At 42.5% G+C, this 12,673-nt stretch overlaps 2 protein-coding genes across 3 annotated transcripts in view; both read left to right on the top strand.

Moving 5' to 3' along the window:
• The window catches only part of LOC101428943 (intelectin-2), a 399,980-nt gene that overhangs the window by 338,585 nt on the left and 48,722 nt on the right, over positions 1-12,673 (top strand). The gene's annotated exons all lie outside the window — the stretch shown is intronic.
• The window catches only part of SLAMF1 (signaling lymphocytic activation molecule family member 1), a 39,723-nt gene that overhangs the window by 10,937 nt on the left and 16,113 nt on the right, over positions 1-12,673 (top strand). The window contains exons 3-4 of one of the 2 annotated variants that reach the window (XM_004448393.4): positions 1,577-1,861; positions 12,018-12,116. In XM_004448393.4, the coding sequence (XP_004448450.1) occupies positions 1,577-1,861; positions 12,018-12,116 (384 nt within the window). The remainder of the gene's footprint in view (positions 1-1,576; positions 1,862-12,017; positions 12,117-12,673) is intronic. The other variant, XM_004448395.4, reaches the window with a different exon arrangement.

Genomic DNA, 12,673 nt, shown 5'->3' with positions numbered 1-12,673 from the left:
TATTTGATTTTTTTTAAGTTTGAATACCATGATCAAGCCAAACCTTTTTTTTGTTCATTTAATATTTTTATTCTTTTTTTTTTTTCTTTTTAAACCCAACCTTTCTTTCACAGAGGAGGATGCCAAAATACAGAGAGAAGTAGTTTGCACGTGCCTATACATGCTATTGCAAGCTGAAATTCATCCCTTGTACCACTTGCCAAGCCCTGTGCCCTGGACATAGAATTGTATTTATCTGGTGGAAGAAACGCCTTTTTCTCATTTAAGTGAAGTCTCTGTTTATAAAGATGCTTGGTTGCAGAACTTAACTGGAACCAAGGCCCGAGCATTTTTCAGCATTGTTAATTGTCACCCCTTTTTTAACGTACTCAGGGTTTGTGTCTCTTAGGTCCACAGGCTGACAGTCAGGTAGGGGCTTGCTTTCCTGCTTCCTCAAAGTGACTTTCTTATCTCTGGGGATGGATGGGAAAGGGAGCCCCACCCACCTAGCAGCTTTAAAATCCTCAGGTATCTAGAGGAGAAACAGCAATACCCTCCTTGCCTCCCAAGTCTCACCTCTCACCCCTACCTCCGCGTAGGCAGGACTCCCCAGCGCCCTCCGCCGGGAACCAGGGAGTCCTGATCACTTTGAAAGTGGTGGCGAGGCAAGCCCTTGGTGGCCCTGGTGGCCGTGGACACCACGCATCTTGCACTTTTCAGAATAGTCCAGATGTTGTACATTCGGTCTTGTTGTCCACTGCCTTTGTCGTATCTTTGATCAAATTATTACCTTGAAAAATATGGTCTCTGTAGCCATGACTGTTCTCAAGTCAAGGAAAGAGGCTGCATTTTGGAATCAGACAGACCTAGATCCAGATCTGTTTGATCACTTAGAGGCTGTGTGACATTGTATAAGACACTGTACCTCTCTGGGACTCAGTTTCTTTATCTATAAAATTGAAGTAATTGTAACAAACTCAAAGTGTTCTTGAGAAGTTTAAAGAAGATGATAAGTGAAAACTCTAGCGCTGTTCTAGAGTAGTTGCTAAATAAATAAGACTGTCCCTTTTACCTTGCCTGTCCAATAGGGTTAGAGTGGGATAGGTTGATGGGGCCTATGGGTTATGCTTGAAGAGCTGTCCCTAACCCAGACACACTAAAGCACCTACTGTACACACACATGTGCACACACTATAGATGAGATCCCACTACTAAAACACGATTCTTTTAAGTCTAGGAGGTTAATACCTTTAGCCAATGATAATTCAAGCTAGCTGACGGCAAATTCTGCTGATAGAATGTAGGAAAGAAACCCAGATTAGGGACATCAGAGCAAGAGGAGTCCTAACAGTATTGTTAGGAGGACACCAAAAAGTCCCAATTCTCCTTATCTATTTTATTCTGAGGTGGTCCTGGAAAGGAATGTAGGGAAGAGAGAAGGATGGTGAAGCAATAGGGTCACCACCAGAATAAATCACACTGAGGCCTCCTTTTTGAGGGAAAAAATGCCCTCACTATGTTCTTCTAACATAAAGGTCAAGTCAGAATTCCAGGGAGTTCATTTCACTGATGGCTCCCTTCCTCCCCCTCCTGACAGAGCAGGTCTCCACTCCAGAAATTAAGGTGTTAAACAGTACCCAGGAGAATGGGAACTGCAGCTTGGTGCTGGCCTGTACAGTGGAGAAGGGCGACCATGTGGAATACAGCTGGAGCGCAGAGTCGGGCACCCACCTGCCGAGCCCAGCCAATGGCTCCCACCTCCTCCACCTCACCCTCGGCCCTCAGCATGCCAACAGTTTCTACATCTGCACCGTGAGCAACCCTATTAGCAACCGCTCTCTCACCTTCACCCCGTGGTCCAGTTGTAGGCCAGACCCCCCAGGTAAGTGCATCAATGGTGGTTAGAGTACCACTCAGTGGATAGGGGCTTAGTCACCACCTGCACCAATTGTTCTGCTTCCACATCCATAGTCTTCTCCTTGGTAGCAATACTTTACATTTTCTTAATGGTTTGCAAAAGCCTTCCATGTGTGTTCAGTGAGGGTGCCCTCCTCATAATCACCAGGGTGGCATTATTATGCTCTACTCACAGTTGAGGAAACTAACAGGATGTGCTGGACCCAGGTCTCCAAGCTGTGATCCTTCCTCTCCCCTCCTGCCTTAGCTCCAGACTGCAAGGGTGGCTGCGTTAAGAAGTGTAGGTGGCAGGCCCTGACTCCCAAGCCCATCTCCATTGATAGTGGGACAATGCTAAACCATAAGTATTTGTTGATCACAGGTGCTGTAGGAAGTTGGGAATAGTTGTTACACATGATCTCTGCTCTCTATTGTAAAGATAAGAGATGAAACATTCAGTCACTCATGAAAAACAGAATATAATGAAGGTTCTATTTTATGGACTGGACCATGAATCTCATAGCAGGTCAGAGGAGGGTAATCTAAGAAAGCCAGAGGAGCCAGAGAAAGGTGAGACTAAGACCTGGACTGTAAAGTTGGGGAGATAATGATAACTCAAATAGCACTTCATCATTGGCAAAGTACTTTCAACTGCATAATCTCTTTTCTAACGCACATTTTTTTTTAAGATTTATTATTTTTTATTTATTTCTCTCCCCTTCCCTACCTCCCCCCCCCCCCCCCGCCCCCTAGTTGTCTGCTCTCTGTGTCCATTCACTGTGTGTTCTTCTGTGTCTGCTTGTATTCTTGTCAGCAGCACCAGGAATCTGTGCCTCTTTTTGTTGCATCATCTTGCTGCGTCAGCTATACCATGTGTGCAGTGCCACTCCTGGGCAGGCTGCTCGTTTTTTGTATGGGGCAGCTCTCCTTACAGGGTACATTCCTTGCACATGGAGCTCCCCTACGTGGGGGACACCCCTGCATGGCATGGCACTCCTTCCGCACATCAGCACTCACGTGGGCCAGCTCACCACATATGGGTCAGGAGGCCCTGGTTTTGAACCCTGGGCTTCCCATGTGGTAGGCGGATGCTCTATCAGTTGAGCCAAATCCACTTCCCTGCATAATCTCTTTTGATACTCATAATAACCTTGCCAGAAAGGTGTTATTATCCTTCTCATTTTAGAAACAAGGAAATTGAAATTCATGGTGTTTAAGCACCCTCCTCAAATTTCTTGTAAATAATAGGGTAGTATCTAAACATAGATCTTCTGACTATTTTTCTCTAGAAAGAAAAGCATCATCATTCTGTTACCAAAAGGAAGAGATAGCTGGTTAAGTAAGCCAAACTAACCACTTGTGGTTGGAAACAGGATAGGGCACTGACACTTCTCACCAACAGGTCTTGTGTCTCTGCCTCAGGAGGGAGGGTACAGGGTAAGAAGGACCAGGGTCTTGGCCCGACAAGACCTGGCTAACGCCCTGATAGTCTCCTTTCTGCATCCACTGGGGAATAGTGAAGTCATGGCAAGGAGACTTTTATCCACAGTGGGCTCCCAGATGGCCAGGAATGTGGGAATGGGGGTATCCAGATAGATCAGCTCCTTCAGCATAGCACCTTCTCTAGTCACAGACTATCCCTAGATATTCCCAGTTGGACTGCTGGGAAAGTCCTGCAGCCTGCACTTGAAAGTTCTTTGGTGACCTTGACCCCCTCTGTGGTGCCTTACCCAGCCATTTCATGGCAAGAGTCATCCGTCTGCCCACCTTCTAGATGTGTCTCACTGCTTTCCCACCTTGCATACAAACCTCATCCAGAGGCCAATTCAGACCTCTTTCCCTGCCTCCAGTCATTCAGAATGTGCTGGCAGGTCCAAGAAAGCAGTGTTGCATGGTTTATACAATGTATCCATCTATATAATAGATCCATGCTGCCCCATCTACATAACATGGGTATATCACTTAACCTCTCTGAGACATAGAGTCTTCATTTACAGTTAACAACTGCTGGCAGGTCTTGTTTACTATGTGCCAGTTATGTGTCATATCATTTTATCCTCACATAATCCTATAACATTAATAGTATTAGTATCCCTACTTTACAGATGAGGAAAAATACATATAAAAAGGTTAAGTAAGGTCACATCAAAGCAAGTGATAGCGCTGGGCTCTTCAATTCTGGAATTCTCATAGGTATTAATGGAAGAGATAGTACACTTAAAATGTCTTATCAACTATAATAAAAAGTCATTTTTCCCCAGTGGCTAAGGAAGCATTAGCTCTTGTCCCAGCACAGCCCTCTCTGGTTATAGCAGCGCTATTGATATAAATACAGGGCACCAAATGCTTTATCCTAGCCTACCCTTCAAAAACAAGAGAACTCTCTTCATGCTAGGCAGTGCAGTTTAACAAGAGTTTAATTCATGTGTACCAAAGCCCTGGAAGGTCATAATGCTTATGATAGGGGCATCTAGCTCTAAGGACAATTTAAGGAAACATGACAAGATGTTCTTACCCATCTAATTGTCTTTGAGGACCAAGTATATACCAGCGTCAATCAGCATTTGCTGAGTATGAAGCAGGCTCTTGTGGGGTGTGGAGGCATGAGAAGAAGTGGAAATATGGTGTCATGGGAAGAGCCCATGGGTCTGAGTCTGGATCTCACTCAGCTCAGTGATTAAGAGAATCACCCCACAGGCAGGTAGCTGTTTCACTCTTGTGTCTCCGTTTCATCATCAGGAAAGTGAAAAGTGTAGACTAGTGAAGTTCCTTCTAGAGTCTATATTCTATGATTCAATTTGTGTGCATGTTAGTGAGAACAGCTATTAAGGATTGTCACATAGAGATCCCTTCCCTAAACTTCAGGAACAGAGATCACAGTGGATCAGAACCAGACCACACAGCTAGTTTGTAGCATGTTCCTCCCAGTACATCAGGTTGCCTGAATACTGAAAACAGAGTTTTAATTTGTACACTGATTTTTGTTTGCAAATGAATGCTACTAATTATTAAATTACTCTGTTTAATTTTTAAAAATTTATTGAGGTTCTGCTATGTTCCAACGTTGTGCTAGATGCTGAACACAAAGATGAAAAAGACATGAACCTTGCCCTTAATGAGGAAGCTAGTTCTATAAGTAAATAATTGCTATACATTGTGTAGCATAATGGGGGCAAAATAGAAATATGTACAAGGTAAGGAAGAGGAGAGAATGATTAACCCTGTCTTGGGGGATCAGAGAAAGCATCACAGAGGATGCGACATAAACTGGGTTTGAAGAGTAAATAGAAATTCCCCAAGAGATAAAAGGAAGACATTCCAGAGAGGGAAAAGCAGACACAGCTGGATCTTGTTCTGTTTTATCCCGTAGGTGATGGGAGCTAATAAAATTTTCCACAGAGGAGTAGTGTGGTTAGTTTTGCATTTCAGAGAGAAAATTCAATGGTGTGGAAAACAGATTGGTGCTGGGAAACCACAAAAGTGAGAGAACTAGTTATGGAGAGGCCATTATTGCAGTAATCCATCAAGTGATGGTGAGGCTTGAACCAAAGGAGTGACCAGGAGTTTAACAAAGACCTGTTTTCATTGGTCATACAAAGGGAAATCTCAAACTTGGGATGAAAGGGTGGGGACTGAGAGCTTATTAGAGGTGACCTCACCACCTATAACCAAGGAAAGAATCTTCAGATATATGTTTTTTACTTTTATTAATGAGATCTCAATGTGGTTATTGATGTTAACACGACCAAAATGCAATGTGATGTCAACAATGCCTCTTGGCAGGACTCACTTAAATTAAACCACCCAAGAATATTTGCTCTTCTAAATATTTTTAATGACTTTTGTTCAGGCTCTTGGTCATCTATTCATCCTTATTCCATTGGACATTTCATTGTTTTATAGCGAGAAGCACTTAATGTCTATTGTAATGAAGCACCTTTATCACAAAGTCCAAATCCTAGGGTGATACAAAAACACTCTCACTAGGTCATGTGAAGCAGTGTTCCCGTGGGTTTTTTGTTTGTTTAAAGAAGCTGTCTTAGACACACAGGTCCCATCTTTAAAGTTATTAACAAGTCAGATTAGTTCTCCCCAGCCTCCCTCCCCTGCCAACCTGTATCACTGGGAAACTACCATCTACATCTCACTGGCCACTCTAGGTTAGCTTCCACTGGCTCCTCAAACACCAGAAATATCTCTGCCTCCACTTTCTCCAGACGAATGTCCATGCTAGTGTTCAGAAAGCTTGTTTTTATTCAGTTACTAATGTTTTGCTTATAAGCTTCAGATCTTTTTAAGTGGTAACCCTCACGTGTATGAGCCCCTCTGAATTTTTCCTCAAGTGGCTGTGACCTGGTACACCATAAGCAATGAACAAATGTTGAGAATAAAAAGTAGCAAGGTGACCACCCCAGACTGTTAGCACAGGACCAGCTCTCCTAAAACTTTTTTTAAGAAATGTACAATTTTATGCAATTGATAGTTTGTTTTGCAATATGTTTACTGGAAGGCTTTGTCAAAATGCACAGCTATTTCATGAAGTATTTTGAGAAGAGGGAGGTAGAAAGGAGTATGGACAAAAGCAACTTGCTCCTGTCCTCAATGACCATGTTTTAAAATAGCTACGCCTTTGCTAGAATGGTTAATATATATGACCTTAAGTAATTCTTTCAAAAGGGAATGCCCCTAGAAGCTCATTCTCTTACCCTTTTCAGTAGATTAAGCAAAAAACTGGCTCAGCAAGTCTGAGTTAGCTCAGTGGAAGAAACGACTGAAACCTGCTACAGAGCTCTGGGAGCTCCCCTTTCTAACAAGGCCCTTTCCTCAAACAAGGACTCCCCTTGTTACAGAGTCACCTGGTGTTCCAGGTACAGGGGCAGATCCCTCTCCATGGTGCTTCCTAATCCAGGAAACCTGGCAAGAATGGTGGAAGGATGGATGCTAGGGCATACCTGCTATAAGGGAAACTGAGGCATGTAATCCTTAGTTGGGTAGCCATGGGCCTGGACAAGACTTGAAGTACCACGAAAGAATGTGAGAAATGACCTTGTGTCACAACCACAGCCTCTGCAACACAAAGGGTTTTGTTAGCAAAGGAGTAATAGAGGGTTGTTCAGTCACACTCTTATGCTGAGGAGCCCTGTCCTCTGGGAATTCACCACCCGGAAGGCCAGGTCTGCTCTAAGGGCCCCATTCTGAGAGCAAGCTATCTGGACAGGCCAAGAATTTTCCAAACTGTCAACTGCTAGCTGGGAATAGGCAAGAGGAATGGATTTTTCTGGAAGCTGAGAACTCTGTAAAAAATTTTCACAAAGAATTGGGTGGTCCCAGACTTTGAATTGGTATATGGTTCATGAGTATCCTTCCCCCACCCCCAATTCTGAGTGGAAACCGCTACCAACAAGAAGGTACTGCTTGAAGATGGTTGGCTTCTTCATAGATGTGCACCCTCCCGCTGGCTGCCTTGCCACATGAAAGGCAGGAAAGAGATCCGGTGCTCTCAGACGGTTGCATTAGCATCTCAGTATCTTCTGGGGTGAATGACATTTGGTTCTTAGATTCATTCTCTCCTCACCCCCCAACCCCCTCCTCCTTTGCCTTCCTCCCTTATCTTCCTTAAAGATTTAGGTTTGGGGACTTGGGAAAGAGAAGTTTTTGTGTTTCTGTGGCAACAGACTTCACAGAGACAACAAAAGTCCTCCAGCATTTTTCTTGGAGGCAGAGCTACTGCCAAGTTCCTTGTTTAAGCCACAGGCAGGATAGAGCACCACAGGGAGGAGACTCATGCGAAATGCTCTTCAGCGATGGCACAGAAGTTCTCAACCAGTGCGCAGCTTCCTCTGAGAGGGCCAGGGGAAATAAGTTTCCAAACCTCCAGTACATTTGGATAGGGTCTCTTTGAGAATGAAGGAGAAAAGGGCTTAGGGTCTTATTTCTCAGGGACACATTCCAAGAGGTGCTACATGACTGAGCAAAAAGAGGGAGAGCTGGAGTTTCCACCACAGGAAATAGTGATTGAAATGGGAACACAGGTGATGTATGGAAAGCACTGATGCACACTTTCCCTCTTGTTCCATTTTTGTTATTATAAAACATATGTAAAGTAGGTCATTGCTCCTTCCTTTCTACTTCAATCTTGGGGCATTTGGAAGGTGGCTTTCCTTCTGGGATCTTCGTACACTTGGCACTCTGATGATTCCTAACAAAATGACGCAGGACAGTCTTCTCCCACTTTCATTTCCTATGACCTCTAATTTAATTTAATTTAGTTCACTGAGTGTATTTTGAGTGCCTCCTTACCCTGTATTGTATCAGTTAGAATGAAGAATGCAAACAAAGAATAAGATACAGGGCCTAACTTTAAGGAATTTGCTTCTATGTTAGATTTCTACAGCAAAAAAGGGGAAAAATATTATGTTAAAGAAACGGCTAAGAGAATTTCTCTTTGGGTGGGAGGAGTATTTGTTCAGGATTGTTCCTTAATAAATGGTAGATGGCAGAAGGAGAAACTGCCAAAGAATCTGGCTGTGGGTTGAAGGACTGTGTATGAGAAAGGGGGGAGATGTTACTTGTGCAAAAATAAGAAGAGAAAGAGGGGTCTGAGCCTGCAAGATGGTGGAAAGCTGCCTGGTGCACAGTGGAAAGCATGCCCTGTGACTCTTCAAATGTACAGTAGAACTTTGCATGTAAGACAGCAGAGAGTAGAGCAGGTGGAGTTTGCAAGAGCAAACACTTAGAGAACCATGAGAATTTCCAGAAATTGCAGAAATCATGGGCAGCCTGACCCCAACAAGCTATAAAAGTAGCATTTGTCCATATTCATCCAAATTTCTGAGGGCCATAAAGCCCCTGATGTTTAGTTTCCATACAAATATTGTAATTAGAAAATAGAACTGAATAGGTTAAGACCAAGTGAAAAAAATGCTTGGACCTGCTATATAGATAGGGAAACGAAGTCATAAACAACACAATGCGGGGAAGCCCTCTGAACATGGATGGAGGAATTCATTTGGACTTTGAGAGCAAACCCATCTCCTTATCCTTTCTATCAAAAAGGGGCTAATATGTGCCAAATACTAAGAGAACTGCAAAAGAGGTATAAGAGATGGCCTCTGGCCTCCAAGAACCTAGTAGCTAGGTGGAGAATTAAGGTCAGAGGAAGGAGTTGACATTTATTGACCACAAGCAGGATTCCAGGCACTGTTCTGGGCACTTTATCTCCATTATCTCATTGGTTCATCAGAACAGCTCTGCAAACTCGATATTGTTATGCTCATTTACAGATGAGGAAGCTGAGGCCACAGAGCTATCAAGCAGTTGACCTAGAATTTGAATCCATTTGTCTGTTTCCAAATACCTTCATTGAAAATGGTCTCCATGGTAAAGATAATATTGACAAAAATCAGATTCTAAGACATGTGACACAAAACACAGGGGTCCAAGGGAGAAGGAAAAGCTGGAATGGTCAGGAAAGGTGATCAGAGCAGTAAGATCGACTGGGACCTCCAGGTTGGGTGGACCGAGGAAGGTGGAGTGGGAAGGAAAGTATGGCGTGGCCCATTGGAGCAGGAAAGGGCACGTGTTGGATGGAGGATGTTGAAGGGTGGGTTGGCAGTTCAGGGGGCTTTTGACTCAAGCGTTCTCCCAGGCATCATAGCCTGTACTGCTTTCCATCCCTAGAGGCTAAAACACAAACTGGAAAGTCTGCAGTCCTCACTCTCATCCCAGCTCTGCCACAGGCTCTGTGACCCTAAGTATGCTTCACCTCTCTGTGTTCTGTTTCCTTAACACAAAATTAATTGATTGGGTGGGATGAGTACTACAGTTTAAGGTAACTTAAATATTCACCCAATAGTTTTGTATTACTTTGTACACAAAGACTAAGAAGAAACTTTGAGTTTGTGAAATATCCTTCAGGACTCTGGCCAGGTTTCCTCCGGGCTGGTCAGGCTGGGCGGGGAGGAGCCTGCCATTTACTTCGCAGGACAAAGGGGCAGTCTCCTGAGACTCTGGAAAAGAAAGAGGGGCTATTATCATTCTGTCATCTGAGCCTCAGTAATGTGCTGCAGTCATTGTTAGTTTATGTGACTAAGTGAACGGCAGAGTTGTCAGCAACAGGAGTGAGGGGAGAGGAGAAAGGTTGATTTTGCAGACTTTACCAATGCAGCTTTGTCATGAGTTATTTTCCAGTTTTAAAGGCACCACCTCGTTTGAATGAAACAAACAAATTAATTCAAGAGACACATTACCTTTTAAAATGATGTAAATTTTGAAGTGTCTGTTCTTAAATTAGTTCTTATTTTAGAAGACCCAAAAATATCTAAGATGAAAGAAGAAAGAGGAAATAGTCTCAAAATAGTAAGCTGGATCCGTTCCATAGGCTAATGAAACATGGACTTTAGGCAGCTGGCTTGGATGGTTATCTTAGTATTTGGGAGGTTAATTCTTAGGTCCTTGGTGTTGGAAACTTAAGTCCTGAGTTAATCAATCTCTCTCTTTCTCTCTTACACACATATAAACACACACCCTGCACAGAGGGTTCTCTGTGACCATAAGCCATTCAGAGGGGTGGTTCAAAGTGGAGCTCCTCCTCTAGCCTAAAGAGTGATCAAATTCCATGCTTTATACAAATTCAAGAGTCTTATTAGTCCTCTCTGCTTGCTCCTGAGCTCCTTGACCAGATCATATGGTTGTCTGCTGAGGTTGTATCTGTTAGGATTAGAACACTTTCAATCTTGGGAGGAGAATCTTTAATCAATAATCATCCAAAAAGTCAGTTCAGTAGGATTTCTTGGTATGACAGGCTTCACAAGGCCAGGAAGAAAAAAAGAGTCTTTTCAGACCCAGAAGGCAACTTCTGGTTAGCTGTAGGGAAGGAGACCCACTTGGATCTTGGTGGATACCTTTGATCAATCCATGGAGACTTCATTCTGTATCTTCAGTCAATTCTGTAAACATCTGAATTGTGTCTGCAAACACTCTATTTCTTTGTAACCCACCTATTCCTTCTTTCATCTTCTTAGTATATCCATCACAGGGTCAACAACAAGCAAGAATATTTCACAATAATCTTTGTATGTTACCCTTATATATTAATGCTAACACTTGGTGTTATATTACTTAGAACCCTATTGCTGTACATTACTTGGAATCCTAGTGCCTTAGGATGGCCCCGTCTGTTCACTACTCTGGTTAACTTACTCCAAGCGCATGAATCTAAGTCTCCAAGCAGTCTGTCTTCAGCATTCAGCCGTATTTCTACTCTTAGACAAAGTTATAGCTCTTGATCTCTGTACCTGCTTCCTTATCCATAAATGGGAGCAATGAGAGTACCAACCACACAGGATTGTTGTGAGGTTTAAATATGTTAGTACATATAATACACTCAGAAAAAAGCCTTGCCCATTGTGAGTGTTTAGTTGTTGCTATTATATCTCATGGAGTTAAATGTCTTATTGACTAGGGCAATAGAGCTCATTTACTGTTTAGCAAAGTGCTGCTTCTGGTTCAGAAGGACTTGGTAAAAGCCGGTAAAGGAGAGAAAGGAGTTAAAGTTGACTCTCTGATTTTGAGCCTGGGTGACTGGTATTCTAGAGCTATTATAAAACAGAGGAAATGATTTAGAAGAAAACAATCTGCTTTTCTTTCAGTTCAGGTCTAGTGGATTCAATACAGTTATTTGCATAGTAGTACAATAATAGCACTACAGCATTTATTTTTTAAGAAAGAAAAGTAGATCTTTCTTCCTCCCAGTGTCTCTTGAGAATGGTATGGGGGTGTGGGACAGCACGTGGAACTTTCATGTTCTTTTTACCAAAATGAATACAGGATTCATTAATTATTTAAAAAGAAGATAAGTTTAGTTTTAGACGTAGGGTAGTTGAGGCAAAAATAAAGCATCTAAATAGAAAAATCCTTATAGATAGGGGAATATGAAAGTTGATTATAGTGAGAGAAATGAGGATAAGAAAACAGATTTGGAAAGCTTCAGTAGTCTAAAGCTGATCTCTAAAACTATGCATATAACTGTCTTCCTTGGGAGAGGAAGAAGGAAGAGAACATGAGGTTCTACATCTCCCCACTTCTGTGGGTTGTTTTTAAACTCACAGTACTTTAGAGATTGCCCTTTGACTTTTTTTCAGAATCAACACAATGGGGACTGTATGCTGGGCTGATCTTAGGGAGCATCATTGGTGTCATCATGATTCTCCAAGTGGTAATACAGCTGTTGAGAAGAAGAGGTAGGTGTCTGACGATAGATTTTTATCAGGCTCTATGTGTAAGCAGGGACCTCTCCCACAAACGCAGGCTCGCTCCTATCACTTTGTCTTTCTGGAAGGAGCCACCTTTGCCAAAACAAACAAAACAAACAGAAAACAAACCTGTATCCTGGGTCTTTGCTTAATTTGTCCTAATTCAACATGTCTTGATCCCCTAGACTAGACTAGCATAGATAAAGAGAGATAAGCCCCAGGTGTCTAATGTGGAGACTAACACATACACAGATTATTTCAGTTCAATATGGCTAGCCATGCAGTAGAGGTATATAATAGGAAGAGGTCTAGAGAAAAAAGTTAACAGTATTCACTAGGGAGCAGAATTAAGAGAATCCATGTACCCCATTCAAGAAAAGTTATAATTACTGAGTAATAAAAAGACTATATAGTCTTTTTCAGATAATTTCACTCTGGAGTTAAAACCTTTCTATAATTTATTTCTATCCTTACAATATATCTCTGAGAGAAGCAGAGTGGTTGTTTCCATGTGCTAAAACAGTAGGCTAACAGAGGTACAGAGA

This window comes from Dasypus novemcinctus, chromosome 13 (genome assembly GCF_030445035.2).
Source record: "Dasypus novemcinctus isolate mDasNov1 chromosome 13, mDasNov1.1.hap2, whole genome shotgun sequence".
Lineage (NCBI taxonomy): Eukaryota > Metazoa > Chordata > Mammalia > Cingulata > Dasypodidae > Dasypus > Dasypus novemcinctus.
This window is presented reverse-complemented; position numbering and strand designations above follow the sequence as displayed.